This window comes from Cladophialophora immunda (genome assembly GCF_000835495.1).
Source record: "Cladophialophora immunda strain CBS 83496 unplaced genomic scaffold supercont1.3, whole genome shotgun sequence".
Lineage (NCBI taxonomy): Eukaryota > Fungi > Ascomycota > Eurotiomycetes > Chaetothyriales > Herpotrichiellaceae > Cladophialophora > Cladophialophora immunda.
Genome location: NW_015622543.1, coordinates 4092283 through 4115276, shown reverse-complemented (window position 1 = coordinate 4115276; position 22994 = coordinate 4092283). Strand labels below are relative to the sequence as shown.

At 55.0% G+C, this 22994-nt stretch overlaps 6 protein-coding genes across 7 annotated transcripts; 2 read left to right on the top strand and 4 right to left on the bottom strand.

The window, feature by feature from the left end:
- Positions 1-186: 186 nt before the first annotated feature.
- On the bottom strand, positions 187-2918 carry PV07_05837. 2 transcript variants are annotated; one of them, XM_016392757.1, is made up of 12 exons: positions 1982-2918; positions 1870-1917; positions 1724-1817; positions 1655-1677; positions 1566-1584; positions 1376-1504; positions 1293-1315; positions 1200-1237; positions 1014-1154; positions 685-947; positions 462-618; positions 187-399 (listed from the first exon to the last, which is right to left on the bottom strand). In XM_016392757.1, the coding sequence occupies exons 1-12, from the start codon at positions 2033-2035 to the stop codon at positions 369-371; spliced, it is 1020 nt and encodes a 339-aa protein (XP_016250276.1). In that variant the 5' UTR covers positions 2036-2918; the 3' UTR covers positions 187-368. The 2 variants fall into 2 exon arrangements, with proteins under 2 accessions (XP_016250276.1, XP_016250277.1); XM_016392758.1 differs by having other exon boundaries at positions 1655-1817.
- Positions 2919-3870: 952 nt separating this feature from the next.
- Positions 3871-5581, bottom strand: PV07_05836 (uncharacterized protein; the record flags this gene model as incomplete). The annotated part of the gene is made up of 4 exons (XM_016392756.1): positions 3871-4508; positions 4576-4920; positions 4987-5307; positions 5362-5581. The coding sequence occupies 4 exons, from the start codon at positions 5579-5581 to the stop codon at positions 3871-3873; spliced, it is 1524 nt and encodes a 507-aa protein (XP_016250275.1).
- Positions 5582-6860: 1279 nt separating this feature from the next.
- Positions 6861-8023, bottom strand: PV07_05835 (uncharacterized protein; the record flags this gene model as incomplete). Its single annotated transcript, XM_016392755.1, has 2 exons — positions 6861-7686; positions 7908-8023. The coding sequence occupies 2 exons, from the start codon at positions 8021-8023 to the stop codon at positions 6861-6863; spliced, it is 942 nt and encodes a 313-aa protein (XP_016250274.1).
- Positions 8024-11581: 3558 nt separating this feature from the next.
- On the top strand, positions 11582-12444 carry PV07_05834 (uncharacterized protein; the record flags this gene model as incomplete). The annotated part of the gene is made up of 2 exons (XM_016392754.1): positions 11582-12167; positions 12257-12444. 2 exons carry the CDS (start codon positions 11582-11584, stop codon positions 12442-12444), a joined length of 774 nt encoding a protein of 257 aa, XP_016250273.1.
- A 5206-nt stretch (positions 12445-17650) lies between these two features.
- Positions 17651-20171, top strand: PV07_05833 (uncharacterized protein). The gene has a single exon (XM_016392753.1). The coding sequence runs from the start codon at positions 17830-17832 to the stop codon at positions 19909-19911; it is 2082 nt and encodes a 693-aa protein (XP_016250272.1). The 5' UTR covers positions 17651-17829; the 3' UTR covers positions 19912-20171.
- PV07_05832 (uncharacterized protein) lies at positions 20075-22971 on the bottom strand. Its single transcript, XM_016392752.1, has one exon. It carries the CDS (start codon positions 22653-22655, stop codon positions 20511-20513), a length of 2145 nt encoding a protein of 714 aa, XP_016250271.1. The 5' UTR covers positions 22656-22971; the 3' UTR covers positions 20075-20510.
- Positions 22972-22994: the final 23 nt, after the last annotated feature.

Below are 22994 nucleotides of genomic sequence, written 5' to 3'. Positions count from 1 at the left end.
TGACGGTTGAGGGCGCAGTGGTATTGGTTGCTGGGGTGGCAAATCTTCAGCCGATTTCCAGTGTTTCCACAATTCTTCACGGCACGAGGGGGAGCTACACGGGCACCAACCGGGGGGAGCTGGACATAGCTAGTGAAGGTCTCGATTCGACTGGGCCTGGTCCCAGCTTAAGGCCTGAGGTGGTGTTCCTGGTGAGGGTTTGTTTCCATTCACTTGCATCTCTGTTGCATATGGCCACCAAGTCATTACTGCTACCGAGTACTAAGTGCCCAGCTCCTCCAGCTCGCTTACAGCCGCCCAGACTACGAAAGAAATATCCCAACCACATCTGCCGGTCTACAACATGCTGGCGTCCTGAGTCGGCTAGGCTATTCGGGCTTTGTCCCACTGATGCAGTATCTGATGTTTCACCCGTCAGTCATGCCCATCTCACAGATCCGAGACATGGAGGGGTTGCTCACATGGGCCAGAACGCATGATACCTCGTGTTCCGCATGTCTTTTCGGACGTCGATCAGAAATGCCTCCAGCTCATCTGCCGTCCAAGCCAAACCTCGTGTAAAAAGGGCCAGGCTGATGCCCGACAGAGACGTTGTGAAATTGTGGTAAGTCCAGACTCCTGTAGAATTCCGCTTGGTGAGCAGGCTGGCCCCATCGCTTCCAGTCCAGACTGATGCAGACTCACCGATCTTCTTCAATGTCGGATCTTTCTTCCAGGGGCTCATGGGCCAGATGTAGGGCGTTTCCTCCACGTCGACGAATCCGGTCTCAATCATAATTCTCCTCACTGACTCGACACTGTCAAGGGGACACCCCAGCTGCTTACTTGCTTCAAGCATGTACGCTGCCCATTTGGCTAGTGCCGAGTCCGCGGGAAGGGTTCCGTCCTCACACGCGAGATGGAACGAGATATCCTGAACCTCGAGCATCGCGCCTGGGGCAAGGTTTCTGCGCAACAATATCAGCTCGAACGACAGTTTTTGGTCGCTTTGGCTCAAAAAGGACCCTCCTTACTCGTAGCATTGCCGAATGAATCCGCGCCAATCTGCAACAGCACCCGTCATGAATCGGCTGAAGATGAAATCGAATTGGTAGCTGAAGACCCATGGCTGGCCAACGTCCATCACTTCGAACCTCACGTTGGGCGGCACGCTGCTTGCTAAATGAGCAAACGAATGCTGGGAGTCTGATTAAACTTACTACGTGGGTTGCACAGGGCTGACATCCACTCCTAGCACCTTTCCTCTGTCAACTGTCATTCACGTGGAGGCCATGGCGGCAGCGTCAACTCACGATGGCTTCCGGATGAAGATCACCTTCGACAGCATGTCAGTCGTCTGTCTCCTCAGACTCGGGAGAAGCATTCCCTCTCTTACCGAATTCGACAGACCAAATGCCCGTGCCGGTACCGATATCTAGAACTCGGTGCAAATCTCTCTTCTTCTCAACACCACAGGTCGATAGTTGGTTATTGAAGGTCATCTTGAGTAGATGATGTTGGAGGTCTGGTTAAACTTGCAGTCAGTGGACCAGCGAAAGCGATGGCACCAGAACAAGATACTCTACCTAGACGATCTAGCTCAATCTGTCAAGGCAACAGCGTCAGTAAACTCGTCTCCAACCTGCAGGGCAGATAACGGGTCGAACTCCCATACCTCATCATTGGGCAGGACATACGCTGTAGAGAAATTAGTTCCAGGTTCAGGAATGGTCCAGTGACGTACTTCGCTCGCCGTAAGCGTTGTATGTTCTGCCATGTTCCTGAATGTAATCAAAGACGCTTGAAGTCAGAGAAGACGTGGACAAAAGATCATCTTCCTGTATGGTACATCAGCTTTCAATCTTGGTCTTGGGACGGTGGGAAGCTCACATCTCCAAGGGCCGAGTCAACCTCGTCTGCGGCGTCTATGGGGACCTCCTATGAAACAGTATCAGTTACCAGCACGAGCGACTTAGAAGGCAAAGACCGTGATCAACCCTACTGGCTCAGAATCAGGGTCGGGGACCGAGTCATGATCGTCCACTGGGAGTGACATGAGGCAGACAGGTCGCAGAGGATGCCGATTGAGCAGGAATGATGGAGGCTTCCATGGAAAAACGTGTCCGCAGAGTCAATTTGAAGGGACTCGTATTTGTTTGCTTCGAGACATACTCTGAGGCCCTCTGCAAAGGGCAGATCCTGGCTTGTCCAGTCCGTGTTACCATTGTGGACCCTTGTCTGCTGGTTCCCTTCTTCCCCCAAGAAAGACCCTGGTGCAACGTATGTGGTGAATGGGGGATTTGAGCACCGTCCAGTTCCCGCTGGCTGCATTGTGTATTCGCCACCTCTTCCAGCATGGTGCAACGCGGATTAGTCTGATTTGATCTCCTGCCATGTGGCCTAGCTTGTGACACAAGATATTAGCGAAGGGATCAGGGTTTCCCACTGGTGTCAACATTGTCCTAGGGCTGTCGATCGACGAGCATGACATTCTGATTGAGTTCAACGGTCTCAACAGTGGAGGGCTTCAGAAGCTTTGCTGCCGCGCACCGGATCGTGATATGCAAGGTCTTTTGCCTTTGCTGACAATACCTTTCGGTTTGCAGCAGGTTGCTGGAGAAGACCCTTCCTGAATTGCTGCCGCGTGCGACGAGTGTGTCTGCACGACGCCCATTTCGGATGTGATTCGGTCTGTGTCACCACGTTACGTCAACGTTAACATCTGCCGGCGACGTGTTGGAACCCGCAGGTGGGATGTTACGTAGGAGGAGGGCGTCGTCGTGGCATGGGCCAAGGCAGTATCCGAGCCTTTGCTTGCAGTCGGACAGGGTTCTAGGCTCATGGTAGCCCGTTTGGCTAGGCGACAGGCTGAGGGCAGATTCGTGTCGGCTTTGTCGTTGCTTTTGACTGGTGGGATGCTCATTTCTCGACAGCGCGTGGAACTTGGCGGCTAAGAGACGCGTGGGTGGAAACTGCCCCCGCTGCTATCTCGGGAACTCAAAATAGGTTGGACGAGGAGTTCGCGGGGGGCTTGTCTCAAGGACGCCAATCCACGTTGCCCGGCAAACGGCCACATGAAAGCGCTTTTGGCACTCTGGAAGAGTGATTGCGAAAATCCCACCGCCGACTGCCCCCAAGGTGCTGGCATGCGTCTTTCAGCATGAACAGGCTGGTGTACAGTGCAAACATCTCGGAATAGGCCTCTGGGTCTGCCGTTCGGCTACATCATACACGGGATCGGATGGGATGCACGGTGCTGCAGGGTGCGTATCTCGTCACGGGCCACGAAGGTGGAAGATACAACAGCGAGAGTGAAGTGAACAGGGCGTCCACTGGGTACGCTTCTCCGACCTACTTAAACGCCATCATCAAATAGCCTCTCTATCTCGCAGACGTCGATCTACCGTGTCCCTCATGGCGGCACAGGAAGGTGAGATTTGGCGCGTTCGTCGGCCCTCCACTGCTCTCACTACCCAGCCTCGGCGCTGTGATCCGCCACAAATACCTCGCAAGACTGAGGATCAAACCTCAGGCTTCAGCAGTGTTCAATGGAGGTTCGACGTGAACAATGCACAGCACGACGACAGACGAGCTCTCGTGACCAGTGAACCTCATTTCTCGAGGGCGCGTGGAAGGATTCTTATACAACCTCAAGATCTTTCAGTGCAAATACGAGGCCGTTAGGGAATACCTCGATCCACGTCGCTGGCATCCAGCTAGTCTGTCACTGCCGCAATTTCTCCAGTCTAGCATTTGGTTCCTAGTGAGTTCTCAGTCCGTCGAAACTGGTCTCTCACGCACAATGTGGTGGTTGCAGGAAGCAGAATGCCTAATAAGCCCGTCCAAGACAAGCCAAGGCTATATAAATTTCGCCTTGGTAAACCTGCATCCTTACCCTGGCGCTGGTGGGCCACGGTATTGCGGCGTAGGCAGCTCATGTACCTGGTGTCCATCCAACTCCGCGGGACGCGCCTTGCCCAGGAGCTCATGTCGTCCATACGGGCTCCTGGAAATTTCCAGCTCGTGCACTTCTTTGCCAGCAAGATGCCTATCCCTTTTCCCGGCAGATCCCTGTTGTCGACGCTTTCTCCGCCACCAGAAGATGACGAAACCGAGGAGAATGAGAAAGATGGTTCCCAAGGGCACCGACAGGCCGATTGCGATCTTTGTCGTCGTCGTCATGCCAGAGCCGCCGGAATCGCCGGAGTTGCTGGAGTTGCTGGGGTTGCTGGAGCCACCGCGATCGCTACTCGACGGCGTGGAGGGTGGCTGCATAGTCGATGTTGCGAGCCTTTCTGCGGATGGCGACCAAGTCTTCTCCGGTCCACTTGGTAGGACGATACTGAATGAATCACTCCTTGCGATGAGTTTCGTCAAGTACCATTCACCCTCTGTCGCTCGATAGGATTCTTCAACGAGGTTGAAATGAAATGAGCTTCCATACATGCCATCGGTGAAGCCATAGAGGTCATGGATTTTCAACGTGAAATTTGTGGTAGTATACGTGAAGTCATCGAAACCAGCAAGGACTGTCTCGATCGTAAGTGTGCGTTCTAGCACCGGGCTAAGATTTTCCCGATGATGTCGGATACTTACAGCGGTCGGTGGTTGTCCAAGTGAAGTAGGTGTCGCCCATCGTTTGCATACTGAGTATTATCGCCGGTGGCACCGGCTTGTCCCATACGAAGACAACAGTGTCATTCACTGCGAAATAGTCCGTGTCCCGTCTCTGTGGATAGATAATCGCCGCCGCATGGTCAGACATGGTATTGGGAGTGGCTACTGGATAGTTAGACGGCTCAATATAGAAGCCTTCGCTGTCGATAGTCGGAGACGCGATGTAGGAAGTGTCGTTCGATTCCAGCTTCAGGTAGTGCGGCAACAGAAAGGCGGCAATGTTCTTAACAGTCCAAACATACCAGCCGGGGTTCGGGGTCAGAGCTTGTTCAGTCATTCAGCAACTTGTGATCAGTAGAGCGAGGACGTCAAAAGTCAAATGCAACGTACAGAAGAGTGGCCACGGGTCGTTAGCAGCCGTCCAGAATGAAAGGTTCACAAATTGCGCATCTGTCTCCCATGTGAAATTGATAGCAGCACCTTCTGTTAGTGACCTGTTCGGGGCTCCGGTTGGCGCTGTAAATCGCCCAAGAAGAGTCGGCGATGGGACCGGTGTGGTCGAAGTAGGCATGACCGTCACATACTCAGTGTCAAGTATGGTGTCATTCGTCACTCCATCGGTCAACATAAAGTAGCCTGGTACCCCAATAATGGGTGATGAAAGATCTGTCGGAATTTCCCACAACGCCCAGCCTCTGTTGGATATGTTTTCTGTAGATGTGAGTAACCTTCGACATGCCCGGCGAGAGACAGTCGTAAACTCACCGGCAATATTTACAACGGTAACGATACTACCTCCTACAATGGAGGTCGGGACATAGTGCAAGCTGACGAAGGGGTTTATTATGTCCCACGTGAGGTTTACTGTCTCTCCCATCACAATCTGATCGTAATGTCGCGGAAAGCGGAAGCCATATCCGTGTGTCGGCTTGCAAAGACATAGCGCGATGAAGAGTGATGCCGTCAAACCGAGAGAGTCGGCCATTATCGAGGAGTTCGCCAGCAGGTTCAGGAAAAAAGGAAAAGAGGGAGCATCCTCAGACAGATAACGGTACTGAAAGAACCCCTCTTCTCAGCCTGACCGAGACGTGCGCCCGAACACTGAGAGGGGGCCAAGAGCCCAAGAGCAACAGCATATCGTCTCTCTGCCATTTGTCGGACCTAGAGAGGCAGATGAAGTAAAGAGTGCTAAGCTGCTTTACCGAGCGGTGCTAAGAGACGGCACGTCGATAGTGAAGAACGTTGGTGGTGATTCTGAAGTCGGAGACAGGTCTAGTGATGGGCTGAACAGGGAGACTCTGCACCACGGCACAGAGCCTTACCCCAATCAGGACCGAGTGCCGGCGTTCACCAGCCAGCACAGCACCTTGGTTCCATTGGTTTACATTCACGAGCCCTGCTCCGACAGGGCGTGCGCACGGGACTTGAAATGGGGTCTGCGTCGTTTCTGTCCCTAGAGAGATTTTAGATCATAAACCACAACTTTCTGTTATACGCACGTGAACAGCAGAGAAGCGAAGACGGGCAGCTCGGCTGTAGGGGACAACGAAACAGCCAATGACTGGCCTTAGTGCTTGCATTTCGACAGCCGTGTGATCGGCAAGAATAAGCCTTGTCTTCTTTTGTGGCGTCTTGTCACCCAGAACGCATGCATGATTAAGGACCGGGGCGACAGGCAATTGAGGTCGCGTGCGGCGCATTCCGGTCTACCCCCACTGGCAATCTGCAGGTGTTTCCCCGTAGTAATTTGGGCACTTTCGAAGGCCCTAGAAAACCTATAAGCTGGGTGTGTCGTAGAACAGCATCTCAATTTCGAGATGATGATCGCTAGGCGACATCGCACTGGGCAATACGATTACGTGAAGCTTCACCGTATATCCCTGCGCGGCCGGGAATGCTGAGTAAAATCTTGGCATTACAGCCTCGACCAATGAGATTCATGGCCCCCACCAATCAGGGCTGTCTAAGAGACCTTCTGCTACGTCTTCTTTATCGCTATTTTTCAGCACTGTCTCTTCCTTCCATGTTTTATAATTTTGCTATAGTGTAGCTAGGCTCCAGGTAATATATCTATCGACTCGAGCTATCTTTGAAGGCTCAATTGCGGGCGTAAAAGAGTGCCAAGACTTTACTCAGCATTCTTGGCCGCGCAGGTGACTATAGAGGGCGTAGATCTCCCGAAGATTGTGGCTCCCGGAACTTTGCCAGTACTTATGCTCCTGAATCCCTCCTTTTCCTGCTCGGTGATGGGCGGCAATCCCTTCTCAAAACCGCTGGACTCCAGACAGCTCGTCCAGATACCAGCATATATCCTGACTATCGTCGAATTCAAGGGTACAGAATCCACTGCCCAAGCAGCCGAACCGGTTCTTGGACCAGTATTCGATTTCATCGTCTTCAAACTTCGGGTGTTTCACCGTGTCAAAGAAAGCCATCCTCGTGCCAGGCCACACAATCGGAGAGCCGTCTTTCTCGCCCTGCTTGAACCAGCTTGTGCACGGGTCAGACCAACAGGTCCGGGGGGTGAAAGTATTGGCGTGCTCGATAAAATCTCGCACAATGGACGCCTTGGGAGATAGCCTCCGGATGTGTTCTTTGCGCATCTTCGTGACGATTTGCATGAAGTGCTTGCTCAGCAGCGATAGAATCGGGAGCAGGGAGCCCTGCGCGGTAGGGGTGTAGGCTCCAGAATAGGTCAAGTAGTTCGGATACCCATCGACGCCGATAGCGAGATAACTTGATGGCTCTTTGGCAAACTTGTCGGCGAGCGACTGGTTTAGGTCGAGGCCGGTGATCGGGAAGCGCGGGCCTGCTTGACAGTTCGTCAGTCTTGTTCTTTTCGCCAATGATTTTCGCACTTTCGAAATCATACGGCAAGAAGTGTCAAAGCCCGTCGCACAGATGACTACCCAGGCATAAAGTTTCGAGGCTTCGGGGTACACGGCGGTGACGCACTGGGTACCTGAACTGCCGGACTCGATGATCGCCACTCGTTTGTTCGTGAGATCAAACCCGGGATCATAATTCGCGGTATGGAAGACGTACCTCGTGAAAGTCTTGATGCCCGAGATGTCTGGCCACTTCCAAGCACTAGAAACTGTCAGTTGACCAGCAGATGCATGTAGGGACTGGGCGTTGCACAGTTCTTGTGGAAGCCGGTCCCATTGAGTAGCAAATCACATTTGTCCTCCCAGCGCTTGATCTCCGAAGACGATGAGTAGTACTTCTTTCAATAGGGATACGGTCGCCATGGGAACGTATAGGCGGTGCTAGGAATGTCACAGGCGCATCCAGGACATCGGTTTTCGTACCAGGTGCCGCCAACCTCGGGGTTTTTGTCGTAACACACAAATTGGACGTCGAGATCTTTGAATATCAGTTTGGCATGATGGATAAAGTCAATCCCCGCCGCCCCAGCACCTAGCATGATGATCCTGAAGGTTTTGCCCGGCGGAGGCTCTCCTATCATGTGGTCCGATACCACATATCCGCGCGAACTGGGGATGTCCCATTCTGGATGATGAACTGGACACACCTTGGAGGATGGATGGGCAACCGTCGAATTACTGCCCAACCGACAGTCGCCAGGAATACCATATTGCAAGAATATCTCGTTTGGTTGGATTGGCCTTGTTTCTTTCTGCATATGCATCGCAACTCGACTCACAGCTGGATCCACACTGACTGCGGCTGCGCATGTCAGTCCCGCTGCGCGGATGCGCCATCACTCAAATATCGACCTCTCGACCTTGTCTCTCCACACAGCAAACGTGATAACCTACCCAAGTGGTACTTTTGATAGCCATTGCCGGCGGTCTTGTCTGCAGCCAATCAATACAGGTGGCTACAGATACCATGCCAAAGGGACGTGTTTGGTCAGGGGCAACAACAGTCGGCGGTTCCGGTGAGCTCGCTCGGCATTATGCAGGTTCCATGATTGGGCCGGCTTCAAAGTGGGTCAGCTAGAGCCTGACCGGGGCCGGGGAGACCAGGGCAAGGGAGTCCAGGTGAAGGACGGCAAAATGTGCGACGAGCAGCTGATATGTCCTCTGAATGGAGGGATGGGCTCGATTCCACCCCTCAAACACGGAATCTCATCCCAATGCCCGGGGAGTGTTCTAAAAGGAAGACTGGAGAAATACTAGGGACTTGCAAGGCTGCCTCCTCGGCATGTTACCCCGCAGCCACTTGCTGGGCATATCCGGGGCGCATAACATAACAGCAAGGGTATCGGACTGCTTCTCGGTTAACCCCTATTGCTTCTGCTATCACTCTCTTTCTCCTTGTTGTCGACACCCGAGAATCCCGAGTCGCAACCTATGCCGGTCAGATGACTGAAGTCATTGACAGGCTCCGCCAGCGAGCGGGCCGGGCTTGCGATCGTTGTCACTCCAAAAAGGTAAGTGCCTCCAGTCAATCCTTGGCTCCACCGCAGAACCGACTCACGCTCGAGCAAGATAAAATGTATTTTCACCGTGCGTAACGATGCGGCTACGGCAAAGTGCCAGAACTGCATTGGCGCTCAGACTGTCTGCCAGTGCGTGGAGAGCCCCGATCCTTTCCGCTCTTACCTGACACAGCCATTTCCTAACTGCCGCAGCTTGCGGCCATCGAATCGCGGTCGGCGGAGACGAAGGCTTCTACCTCTTCTCGCCCCCAACCGCCTTGAACCACATGGCATCGCCTTGTTTCAGGATCATGGTGAACCGGAACGACCTTCGCCAGACGATTTCGAGGGACACCATCGCGTCGAGGATGACTCTCACCTTTTGTTGGCGACATATCCTATCGCAGACGACGCACGCGATCAGGTCTCTCCCGCATCAACTACATTCAACGCGCAAACCTCGAGCGCTGGGCAGAGGGTGTTGAACGTGGAGGCGGGCGATAAATCGACCCCAGCGACGAAAAGCTCGGATCTTGGGCCTGGTTTGACGGATGATGACAATCATAAACGCCAGGACTTTCAGAGCTACCTAGGAGATAGTGGGTGCATGCAGATTTTTGGTGTCGATAATGCCGAAAACCACTCAACAGCAGCTTTGTTGGTGGACCGGCACAGTGACCTCGACAACATTCCGCACCCACTGATGCAGAGCTACCTGGAGACATATCTCAAATATATCTACCTCTGGTGCCCTGTCCTGGACACCCAGATGCTTCAAGCATCGGCAAGAAATCTATCCTCCCCCATGCTCAGGCATGCCATCGCTCTGTGTGGCACACATCTCAGGCCGCCTTTGATTGCTCACACGACAGCTGCAGATCACTACAGACGAGCAAAAGGCCTCTTTTATGCCAACCATCCCGACAATCCACTGTCACAGCTGTGTGCCATTATGTTGTTCCATTGGTACCGCCTAGATCAGCCCAACTTGATCAGCATGGACAGCAACTGGTGGTGGATCGGGACAGCGGTTCGGTTGGCCCAGCAGATGGGCTTACACCGTGAACTTGGCCCTGGTGAGTCAACCCGCCATGGGGGGACCCCGGCGCTGAGGCGAAGGATATGGTGGACCTTGTTTGTGAGTTTTGCCCACCTGAAGTAGTGAAACATCCTTTCCTAACACTTTTTCCAAGACCAGGGACCGCATCGCCGCCCTGGCGCAAGGAAGGCCTATTATCGTCGACACGGACTCATGCGACGTGCGGATGGTTACCTGTAACGACTTTCCGGAGCCAGAAGACCTGACCGCCGTGATTTTCGTTCACTGGGTGCGTCTCTGGGATGTCGCAGGACAGATAACCAAAGAGCTGTCTCGAAGAAGAGGTGACCATGGCAAAGGCACCCTCGCGACGGAGTTGATCAACTGGGTTCAATCCTTGCCTACTTGCCTGCAGCTGCCGGTAGGTGACTTGAACACGCTCAATTTTAATCGAGATGTGTACTATTTACATCTCGGCTACCTCACCGTGGTCACCCTGCTACATTTCACAAAGGGTCGAGGATCGATCCCGAGAGCATCGATCCCTGCCATTGCGGCGGCTTCGGGCATCGCGCGCATCTTCAACGCGTACTTGAGTCGAGGAACCATCCGGGTCCTGGGCTGCGAGGCCAGCTGGTACTGCAGTGTGGCTATTCTGGCTCTTCTTCACGCACAGAGCGTCGAGGGTCTGGCGTCCAACGCCGAGGCGGACATTTGCATCTTACGAGTCGCCCTCAAGGAACTATCTGCATTCTCCAACACCGCCCAGATGTTCAATATCGGCATTGAGAGGTTGCTCAGAGCGGAAGCCGGCCCTGCGTCTCCCTCACTGCCGCGATCGCTCACACAGCCAGGCAACTACTATCATTCTCGCGCAGGCGGTCCCGATGACAGTGCTGCAGCTGACAATCTGGAATGGATGGACTACTTTCCCAACGTCACCGCCGAGACAAGCACACTGATGGCCACTTTGTTGGTCAAACATTGTATGGCAATGCCGTTCCCCGAAATTGAATGGCCAGACGATGTCACGCTGCAGCTCTATGACCTGTTCAGAGACATTGATGTACATAGTGATGGTGTTCCTTTATTTTGATGAATGGCATGCCATCTCACCCGGGGAGCAGATCCGTATAGAAAGACGAGGCTAAGTTAACCACTGAAATACCGAGTAATTACACTACAGCCGACTTGACCCGGGCAACAGTCACACCAAGCACCGGGGCCCCCGCAACGACACCCCCTGAAGCAGTGCCAATTGTGGAGTCCGGAGAAACATCCAATGAAAAGGATGCCCGCTGAATCAAGGGCCGAAACGAGGACATATGGTGGAGAACAGGATGCCGGGGTGTCTCCTTCCCATTTGCGACTTTGCCGATGACAACTCGAGGTTGGAGTACGATGCCTCTCTCCCTCGGGAGCAAGTACAAAGGTGATATAGGCAGGCCACATTCTGGGGCTCGAGTTTCCGAGGAGAAGAACAATATCGTCGCCGTCACATACACAACACTTCGTGGCTTGCATCAAACTCACCAAAAATACTCCAAGCTTGGCCCAGCATGAGCGTCGAGGGAAAGGTCTTCGCTGTCACGGGAGGAGGCTCCGGCATGGGGGCTGCAATCTGCACCCTTCTCGCCCAGAGGGGGGCTCGGGCTGTCGCGGCAAGCGACATCTCCGACCAAGGATTCGGTGCTCTCAAGGAGAGAGTGGCCAAGGCGAACCCCCAGACCCAGCTCTTCACCACCGTCCTGGACGTCACGAAATCATCCGCGGTGGACGACTGGATCACGGCCGTCGTCCAGAAGTTCGGGGACCTGCACGGGGCGGCCAATGTGGCCGGCCTCCCCCAGCCGCTCAACCAGAGGCAGTCCCCGGCGATCCTGGAAGAGTCCAACGAGGACTGGAAGCGCGTGATCGGCGTCAACCTCGACGGCGTCTTCTACTGCACGCGGGCCGAGATCGGGGCCATGAAGGCGCTCGGAAAGGCCGACCGCGGCATCGTCAACATCAGCAGCATGGCGTCCTTGAAGCACGACCCCGACATCTATGCCTACCGCACCTCCAAGGCCGCGGTCGCCCATTTCTCCCAGAGCGTGGCCAAGGACTGCCAGCACCTGGGCATCCGTGTCAATTGCATCTCGCCAGGTAAGCTTCCGCAACCTTTACCATATTCCCGCGCCGCACTTTTGCGCGTGGCAAGGCTGCAGAATTTGATTAAGACCCGTCTCTCGCAGGATCCACCGAAACCCCCATGCTGAGCAAGTTTGTGGCTGGCAACGAGGCCCAGCTGGCAGATTGGAAGGCGAGAGGATGGCAAATGATTCGTCCCGAAGATGTTGCCCGTGTTGCCGTCTGGTTGCTCAGCGAAGACTCGGCCGAGGTTTTTGGGACCAACATCAACGTTGGCGCGGCATTGCCCTGAATGACATCGCCATGTTGTAAGGCTACAGTGTCCACAGCACACAATAAACACATTTACTCACAGAATTTCATTCCCGTTTCCTCCGTTTCGAGGGGCTCTGCCATCTCCAGTTTCATTCTTCGCTTGAATTTGAGACCGGTTCCCAAGTATACGAAGCAAGAGAGGTCAGAAAGCACGAGAGATAAGATGTAAAAAGCGAGGGTCATTGTGCTATCAGCGTCTCTACTCAATGGAGCGGCCGAACAAAAGCAGCACATGAGAAATTGCGTGCACAACTAGATATGGAATTCGCTCCGTCTCCTTGTTAATACCTATCGTCTAAGCTGGAGCAGACATAAGCTTCATCCCACTGTATCCACTGGCGGCTTCGTCCGCACATCGTTGGCGGAATGAAGGGCCACTGCCGCTGTATCGGGCGACGATTCGGTTCTGCCGCCCTTCTACATTCTTGTTGACGCCTGTGATCCAGGAATCGACGCCGCTGGAGAGCAGGTTCTTTGCCAATCCGGCCACGGTGTTCGTCCAGTCATCCACACTCTCGGGCTTCGGCTCGAAGTACACCGTGTTGTGGTCGCGGGCGTATTTGAGAAGGTCGGCGGTCCACTCCACGCTGCTCTGAATGCTGAGTGGGATATTGCCCAGCGCGCCGTGCGGGCCCATGATCATGCCCATGTTGGGGAATCCTTCGACCGTCAGGCCCAAGTACGTTCTCGGCCCGTCCTTCCAGGCGTCCTTCAAGCGGCGCCCGCCGAGACCGCGGATGTCAATCCGGTCAAAGGAGCCCATGATGGGATCGAATCCCGTGGCGTAAATAATCACGTCGAATTCCCGTTCTGTGCCGTCGGCCGTCAGGATGCCCTTCTCCGTGACTCGCTCGATGGGAGTCGCAGTGAGATCCACCAGCTCGACGTTGTCCTGGTTGTAGACTTCGAAGTAGTTGGTCTCGAGTGGCACGCGCCGAGTTCCAAATCCATGGTCTTTCGGGATCAGTTTCTCTGCCGTCTCCGGATCCTTGACCCTCTCACGGATTTTCTTTGCGACGAACTCGTTCAGGAGGTTGTTGGCCTCCTGGTTCACGAGCACGTCCTTGTAGTTGCCCATCCAAAGCCCAAACCCGGGCGAGTCATAGAGTTTCTGCCAGAATGCTTCTCGCTCTTCCGGCGGAGTCTCCAGCGCGGCCTTGGGGCTCGCGCGGTGGACGAAGCCACCGAAGGACTCGCGGCAGTACTGGAACAGCTCCGGATATCCAGCTCTGATCTTGTCCATTTCTGCCTGGCTGATCTTGCTGTTGTGCAGCGGCGCGGCCCAGTTGGGCCGGCGCTGGAAGACGGACAGATGGCTGACCGTCTTGGCTACTTCTTGGATAGCTTGGATGCCGGAGGCGCCTGTGCCGACCACAGCCACGCGCTTGCCATGATAGTCTATCCCGGCTTTTGGCCAGCGAGCAGTGTGCGCCCAGGGTCCTTTGAAATCCTGCAGTCCGGGATAGCGTGGAAGCGTGACTGCGGAAAGGGGGCCGACGCAAGTGATGAAGAAGCGCGAGGTGAAGCTTTCGCCTTTGTCCGTGGTCAGTTTCCACGAATTGTTCTGTTCATTGAAATGAGCGCTGACCACCGGGGAGGAGAACTGGATGTATGGGCGAATGTTGTATTTGTCGGCCACGAATCTGATGTACTTGTGGATTTCCGGCTGAGAGGCAAAATGCTCCGACCAGTTCCATTCCTTGAGGATTTCTGGGGAGAAGGTCAAAGCATAGGTGTAGCTTTCAGAGTCCACGCGACATCCTGGGTAGCGATTCCAGTACCAGTTGCCGCCCACGTCCGTGCCGGCCTCGAGAACTTTGACACGGAGCCCCAACTCAAGAGCCTTGATCAGAGTATAACATCCGGAAAGGCCTGCACCGACGATCAGGACATCATAGTCCAGCGCCGAGGTCCCATTCACATGGTTCCCGTTGACTTGTGTGCTCGACATGTTGATTACGGTGGTCACTGGTGTGTCCTGGCTGTCGAGTCTCGGGAGACTGTGCAGATCAATATCGTGCTTTCTTCTTCACAGTGTGCGTCCTATATTCCATCTTAAACCTACCCTGGTAATACTCTTTCTGTCGCCCGAGGCTGTTAGTCCAGGCCGGCCGGAGTATTCTGGGGTGCGGAGACGAGAAGCGTGGAGCACAGCCACAGCCATTGAAGAGCAGTTTATCATAGCCGGGGTCCTTCGGTCTCCTGTCCAATCATCCAAGACTTCTATTATAGCCGGAGCTATTGTCCACTAATTTGTACTTCGGTGGTTGTAACCAATGACCATAGTTGCCCAGTGCCCATCCAACACGCCGTGGATACCCACATCTGGCCTATTACTCAATACCTGGAACCCTGCAGACGCTTGCCATAGTCCCTTGGAAAAGGATCCAATAAACCCGAGGTGCAAGAAGCGAAATGAGACTGCGAGATCGGAAGGTAAGGTTTGCGACTGACTGCTTCCTCGTCTGCCATGCCCCGAGGCTGTTCGTATACAGGCCGTGTGTTGCTCTCGGGGCATTGGCCGTGCCGAGCAGGTTGCCCCAGATTCTGCTCCCCAGACCTGGAACAATTCCATCAGAGGGCTAGTCGACCCCGTGGGAGGGGATCTTGCACGAGCCGGATTCGCCATCTTGCTTATAATCGAGAACACTATCCACCTTCTCAGTTCTGGACTGTGCACAACTCAAACACCCGCCTCAATGGAGACCCTCGAAGCAAAGCCTCGTCGACACTACACCACTGCGACCATCTGGCACTGCGCCGGTGTGTCGTGGGGCACTGCAGCCTATGGCTACGGTGCCTCAATCATTGCAACGACGATGGGTCAGCCGTCATTCTTGCACGAGATGGGTCTCGACACTGCCTCCAATGTCTCTGCCCTCCTCGGCGCGGCCAACGCCCTCTTTTTCGTTGGCGGGTTCTTTGGGGCTCTCGCCGTCGCCATCTTTGCCGATAAATATGGGCGCAAGCCAGTGATCGGCGCTGGTGTCCTTACATTGCTCATCTCCACCGCTATCCTTGCTGGCTCAGTCAACATTGGGATGTTTATAGCCTTCAGGTTCATCTCGGGGATCGGGTGAGTAACTTCGAAAAACCGCGGACAAGCTGTGCTTCCACGCCTGTAATGGCGATGTAATTGCTAAGTTGGTTCGTAGGGCATACATGGCTCTGACGGGCATTCCTCTCTGGATCGCCGAGATCGTACCACCAAAGGATCGGGGTGTGCTGTCCGATATTAATCCCATCTTCATCAACATCGGCTATGTCTCCGCTTCTTGGATCGGCGTTGGCTTTTTCTTCTATAAGAACGCCGACTCCTGGCGCGGGCCGATCGCCATTGGCTGTCTTCCGTGCATCCTGTGCTTGATCTGCTTGTGGTTCGTTCCTGAGAGCCCGCGATACTATCTTCTGAAAGATCGCGTGGAAGAAGCCGAGAGAGTTGTCCGAAAGGTTCACATTCGCCATGGCCAGGAGGATTTTGCAGCCGTCGAATTCGCGCAGATGAAACAACAGATCCAGTTTGAGCGTTCCCTCCAGGGAGGTTACCTGCACTTGTTGCAGCGGCCGTCGTACAGGAGACGAGTGTGGATGGCCGTTGTCCTCATCTTCACTCTCGTCAGCTCTGGAGTACTAATCATCAACAGTAAGCGTGGTCCTGGCTTCGTCTGGTGGCAAGGAACCAATGGCTAACAAGTACCCTACCTCAGACTATGCCACCATCGTCTATGGCGCGTTGGGTTATAGTCCTCAGGACCAACTTTTCCTCCAAGCTGGGTGGCTCGTGGCATCGTTCACTTTCAACGTTCTCGCTCCGCTCTGGGTTGATCGCATGCCACGCCCGCGCCTCATTGTCATCGGCCTTTCCGGTTGCTGCCTCTCTGTCATTCTTGAGGCCGCAATGGTAGCAACATACGGCCACACGGACAACAAGGCCGGCCTGGGCGCATGCGTCGCATTCAACTACCTTTACGTCTTTTTCTACGCTGGTTTCCTCGACGGCGTGACCTGGTGGTACACGGCCGAGATCTTTCCCACCCATATCCGAGCCCATGGGGTGACGATTGGAATGGCGACGTACGCCGTCACCAACATTGTGTGGTTGCAGGCCGCACCCACTGCATTCAAGAACATTGGCTGGAAATACTGTACGTACGCCCCCAAGACCTGTACCGGGTCGGCCAGAAGACTCTAGTGTGGGTTGTCTCGAGACAGTCTTCGGAGACTAACGACAATCCAGACCTATTCTTCATCATCTGTACAGCCATCGGAACGGTCATTGTCTACTTTACCTTCCCAGACACGCTGAACAAGCCATTGGAGGAGGTTGCTGCTTTGTTTGGTGACGATGACTTGGTCGTGGCATATCAGGCTCATGGCCTCCCTGAGATGGAGCATGAAAAGGAACGAGTTCCATCGAAGGAGGTGCAGATGCACGTAGAGTCCACTGAGGAGTAAAGCCGTCCAGGGAGGAGTTTAGCAGGAGAGACTGTATGGAGGGGAACTTAATGACCAGCATTTGTGCATTGCCACAGCGCAGTCGTTGAAAGCCAGATTGGACGTTGATTACCTACCTCCTTCTTTCACTTGTTTGCTTGTCAAAGTTGTCAGGCTACGCACCGCCATGAACGAAGTGAGATTGAGTTGCAGTTGAGATCTTTTCGCCCTGCCGCCTTTTCGCAGCCTGCCCAGCCCTCATTGGCCAGCCTCGACAGCGAAAGTCGTTCTCCAGATGCTGTGCCTCGCCGAGAACAGGCTTGAGGAAGTCACTTAGCATGGATTCTGTTGCCTTTGACTGTTACTGTGTCGTCGCCCGCAGCTCCGCAAGCCTTTGCTTTAAAAGATCCAGTGTCGCAGATGGAAGAATGGCAGTATCATCACCTAACACAGAAGGCTCCAGTTGTACAAGCTGACTCGTGTCCAGAGAGTAGCTAATGTATCTGCTTCTGATCGCATCGAACAAACCGTTGAGAATGTGGACTGCTGAGAATTAACGCGTGCTCTGGTCTCAAATATCGCAACTGCTCCTCAGGCGAGATCTCGAGGCAGAAGTACACCCGAGTATTCCGCACGGGTTTCGGTATAGAATGTGGTTGGAGAGGCGAGCCCCATATGAATTTGGCGGTGTCTTTTTCTGCCAGTGTCAGCAACACCCGCGCAACCCAACTCGCTCCATTCGTTCCGCACCCTCAGTCACACGTTTCATTTATTATTAGCATTGGTTTGTTTGCGCGTCCGCTGATCTGCTTCTGGTATCTATTCTTCTGCCTCCTGCCTCGATGTTTCCTTTTCGATAGCTGCTGCGGTATCGTTTCCCAGTTTCGCCTCATCCCCCTCTAGATTCCTTCCTCCCCCCTCGTCCGAAATGGTTGAATATCGCGACAACGAAGACGATCCTGCGTCTGAGACCCTCCCTCTCACGGACGAAGAGACGGCAAGCGGTGCCCAGAGTCCAGAGTTGCACGTCCAATCGACTCCGGATTCACCCACCACGACTGCGCTCCCGATCCCCGTGTGGCTTCGAGAATCCGCCAGTTCCTTCAAGTACAAATGGGTGCCCCTACCGCTCCGCAAAGCAGGCAGGGCAGTCGCAACATGGGTCGGGGGTCCGGTTCCTCCCCGGGTCCTCAGGATAGAGCCAATATACCCCAAGATCCAGCAAGCACCTATTAGACTGTTGGATAGATATGCGCCGAAGAAAAAGCAGCGGGCCATCCTGCTCATGGCACTATACGTTTGTTGGTTTTTAACGTGGTCGCTTATGCTCAAGAGTCACTCTACATCTGGATTCATCAAGGGGTACGGCAAGCCCAGCAATCTGTGGTGTGGCGCCAGTTTTTGGAACGAAGGCAATGGATGCGGATTGAACGGGAACATGTGTCGACCTTTCTCTTCGGCGCATTTGACTTTCCGCTGTCCGGCGAACTGCAAGGGGACTCATCTACTAGAAGAACATATGGTCGGGAATCAGTCGTTGCGGTATCAAGGGCTGGTTGTCGGCGGCCCAAAACCTGGCGAACCTGACTCGATGCCTGTCTACCGAGCGGACAGTTTCATCTGCCAGGCAGCCATTCATGCTGGGATCGTGACGGAAGCCAACGGCGGTTGCGGAGTGGCCACACTCATGGGGTCTCACACCAACTTCCCATCCACCAAGGCCAATGGGATTGAAAGCACGAGCTTCGCAGGGACATTCCCACGATCATTCACTTTCCAACGCCTGTCGCCCACCCAGGCAACATGTCCCACGGATTCGCGATGGCCTCTCTTTGTGGTCACGGCTATAGCCCTGGTGGTTCTCTCCATCTTCACCACCTCGCCTGCTGTCTTCTTCTTCAGCACCTTCGTGGTCATGTTTTTGCATGTCGGGCTGGTCTCGGATCCGCCCAACACCGCCAACTTCTATGAAGCAATCAGCAAACTGGTGGAACGCCTCCTTCCTGCGTCATTCATCGCAGTCATCCTCTATCGCGTGGCCGCCCTGCCGCTGCTTCGCGGCCTCACGGCCCAGATCGAGAAGACTGTGCTGTACTTAGGGTTCTGTTTCATCGGCGCGCTGAACAACTATACATTCGCACCGCTCATTCCCATCGAACGTCTGACGCCCCGTGACCTGGCGCAACCAGGCGCGCCGTTCGCCCTGGCGCTCATTGTCACCATCGTCCTGGCCATTGTCATTTCACAAATCCACTTCATCCGCGTCTCGGGGAACATGCCCAAGTACCTCGCCATCTATGGCGGCATGGCGCTGGCGTTGGTCATCCTCCTCGTGCTCCCCAACCTGCGCCTGAGGATCCACCATTACATTTTGGCGATGCTGTTCATGCCGGGCACGTTCACTCAGACGCGGGCCTGTCTCGCCTACCAGGGCTTGTTGCTGGGCCTGTTCGTCAACGGGATCGCGCGCTGGGGGTTTGCATCCATCATCCAGACGCCCGCGGCGCTGGGGGAGGCGAACTCGGGCGGCGGCAGCGGCTCGCCGGGGTCGTGGTGGGGCGCGAAATCCCCCAACGTGACGGCCGTCGTGGCGCCGGACGTCTCCAACATCACCTTCAACTGGGGCCCGCTGCCCCGCGACAGCGGGGTGGACGGCGTGAGCATCCTGATCAACGACGTCGAGCGCTGGCGCGGCTACACCGACGAGGAACTCTACTGGGACCCCGAGGGCGTGACGCTGAAGCGGCGCCACGAGCGGGGCGACACGGCCGACGCCCTGGAACCCGAGTTCTTCCGCTTCGCCTGGATGAGCGGCTCCCAGACCGGGCTCTACTCGCGCGTCGGCCTGTGGGATGAACACGGCCAATGGCGCGGGCCGGACGAAGGCACGACCAAGAACATGGGCATCGGGGACGCCGACGAGGTCAGGAATTATGGAGGGAAGTTCGATTCCGTGGACGGGGCTGAGGCCGAAGAGGAACGGTCCCAGGACGAGGCGGAGGAGCTATAGCCCGGTACTAGTCGGATGACAATGGCCGGTTGGTTAGCAATGCTTCCAGTGCACATTGCTCGGAGTTGGATATACCCCCGAAAGCACGCGTGAATCAATCAGACGGGAGGGACTTGAATATAGAACGATGAGATGCGGAGATGGAGAGATGGACCTTCAACGCCGAATATAGGTAGATATGATATGTTATGATATATACGTGAATGTGAAAAGGAAATGATTCATGACGAGGGAGAAGAACAAGCATGAGACGAGTCGCCCGTCGCCCTGAGGACCGTGGAATATACTGGAGCGCAGGTGCCGCTGTGCTCTACCTTTTGATCCGTGTTTTGTATTCTGTACTCTGTGTAATCACCATTGATGGGATGATGAATCCCCTCTCACGTACTGAGCACGGTATTTCAGATAGGTCTTTATGTATGGAGGAGGTATTCCGCTCATGGATCAGAAGACCAGAGGTACAGTATTGTCCGGTCGACTTGGTGGATGCACTAGCCTACCACCCTACCGACCGACCAGCCTACCGGCCTACATAACGATACCCACGGTACCTACATACAGGAAGTACATAGCTCGCGGATGGCGCGTCCGTAATAATCTTACAACTTGGCCTTGCGCGGCCTCTCGGCGTCCTCCTTGTACAGGTCATCCAGCAGGGCGCGGAACCGCTTGACGGCGACGGGCCTCTTCAACTTCAAGGTCGGGGTCAACAGCTCGTTCTCAATGGTAAAGGGCTCGAGCATGAGCTTGAAGCTCTTGACGCGCTCGTAGCCCGCGAATTTCTTCTTGCGGCCGCACTTGTCCAGGTCTCGGAGCACGGCCTCTTTGACCTTGGGGTCGTCGCATGCCCGCAGCAGCGCGGGGATGTCGGTGGGCGAGATGTCGCGGGACAGGATCTTGGACGCGAACACGGCAAACACGTCCGGTTGGATGCCGAAGATCGCAACGAGGGAGGTCTGTGACGAGTCGCCGTGCACGAATGCTTGCGCCAAGTACGTGCAGGACGACAAGTACACGCCTTCAATGCGCTCCGGCGAAATGTACTCGCCCTGTGCGAGTTTCAGGACGTTCTTACGGCGGTCGATGATTCGGAACCTGCCCAGCTCGTCCACGCTAGCAATATCGCCGGTCCTGAACCAGCCGTCCTCCGTAAAGGCTTTGGCTGTTTCTTCCGGGTTCTTGTAGTATCCCGTGAAGACGGATGCACCTCGCAGCAAGAGCTCGCCACGTGGATACGGTTTATCTTCAACACTGTACTCCATGTCGGGCACCGAGATCAGACACGCTTCCACACAGGGGACGACACCGCCACAGTTGCCGACTGTGAAGTCATCGGCTGGCTGTGTTAGAGCGATCGCATACGTCTCTGTCAGCCCATATCCCTGATAGACCCTTGACGACAGAGCGATGCGGAGGAATTGTTGCAAGGAGGGATCCAGTGGCGCCGAACCAGAGACAACGGTGGTTGCACGGTCCAGACCAAGGGCGGCAGCGACTTTGCGCCCCCAGATGCGGTCGTAGATCACGTGGTGGTAGGTCGGGCTTGGCGAAGTGGATCCTGGGGATTTGGGCGCGGGATTCGAGTTCGCCAGTTTCGTCCGGACAATGTAGCGGCTCAGTGCGCCCTTGAAGCCGGGCTGCTCGACCGTGTTGGCCTTGATCGCTCCCCCAAATCGATTGAGCAGTCTAGGCACCGAGGCGAAGTTGGTAGGACGGAGGAGTTTGATGTCGTCCACGAGTTCGAGGATGTTGCCGTGGAAGTAGCCGATCCGACTACCACTCCAGAACGCAGTGTGTTCGAGCAAGCGGCCGTAAATGTGGGCAAGGGGCAGATAACTCAACGCCACGCTGTTTTCCTTGACTGAAATGGAGATGAGGGACGAGGAAGTGGCTGCTACACACATCGCGTGGGTGAGGAGGACACCTTTCGGTGCTCCGGTAGTCCCAGAGGTATAGTTGATGGTGATAGGGTCCGAAGGTTTGGGCGGGTTGTTTGGCTTCCCTAGAGATGCTCCAAGCTTTTCCACTGCATCGAGGGAGTAGATTTTGAGTCCAACGTCGGCCGCCATGGAGTCGAGGAGCTGCTGTTTCGACAATTCCGGCTTTTCATTGTTTCCTGGTTCAAGAGGGTCGAGGACGACAAGGAATTTGAGGTTAGGGAGGCGCGGCTTCAACTTGAGGAGCGTTGGGACGTGTGGCAGGGAGCAAACGACGGAGGCCAGTTCGGCGTGCTGAATGATGTATTCGGACGCGTCGGGACCGAGGGTATCGTAGAGAGACACCGAATACAGCGACTGGGACATGCAGGCCAGGTCCGTCAGTTGCCATTCAGGTCTGTTCTGACACCACAGCCCGACGCCATAGTTCGCCCCCTGGATCCCTTCTCTTGCGTGCAGTTCGACCAGTCCAGCGCCAAAATCCGACCTCCTCTTGCGGACCGTCTCATAATCTAGCCATTCGTAAGGGCCGTATGCCTGCTTGGACGAGTCGTAGGGACGGTAGCCTAGACACGGGGCGTGAGGAAATCTCTGCGCAGCGTATTCAAACATTTCATGGGCCGTGGTGACGGAGGGATCGAGGGTCTCGAGAACTCCATCGCGACTCTTGTGATGGCGGTAGACGGGGCTGCGACCGGGCTTCTCAGAGCCAAGGACGGTGACAGAATACGGCTGGCCCTTGGGAGGCGGTTGGTAGTACTCGTCGGCCTTTTGCACGTAGAGCGGCTTGGACGAGAGAAGAGGCATGGCGAGGGCGGACGGCGAGAGCAGGCACGAGGATGAGGAAGGGATGCCAAAGCGAAGGATATGAGGGACAATCAATCACGGCGTCTCAAAGAAAGTGGAAGTGGAAGAAGTAAAAAACTGGAGCATGGGAGGGCGTTGACTCGCCGGTCTTAACTCACAGGAGGTGGAAGTGGCCGGAGCAGGTGTCAGACTCGCAACGACGTGACGACGGACCTTGAGACCTGTGCGAGGGATTGCTTGGAGCTTGGGGACAGGAAAAGAAAGAGAACAGGCTCGGAGATCAGTGGTTGGAATGGGCATGTCATCTGCTGGCTATTCTCCCTTTCTTGGGCTGTGGTC

Excerpts from the sequence above, each read along its gene's own strand:
- PV07_05837 (XM_016392757.1), bottom strand. The coding sequence starts at position 2,035 with ATGTCACTCCCAGTGGACGATCATGACTCGGTCCCCGACCCTGATTCT. Across the intron at positions 1,918-1,981 it reads CCGACCCTGATTCTGAGCCA|GAGGTCCCCATAGACGCCGC; the intron begins GTAGGGTTGATC and ends ACTGTTTCATAG. Across the intron at positions 948-1,013 it reads TTCATTCGGCAATGCTACGA|AAACCTTGCCCCAGGCGCGA; the intron begins GTAAGGAGGGTC and ends ATTGTTGCGCAG.
- PV07_05833 (XM_016392753.1), top strand. The coding sequence starts at position 17,830 with ATGGTTGAATATCGCGACAACGAAGACGATCCTGCGTCTGAGACCCTC.
- PV07_05832 (XM_016392752.1), bottom strand. The coding sequence starts at position 22,655 with ATGCCTCTTCTCTCGTCCAAGCCGCTCTACGTGCAAAAGGCCGACGAG.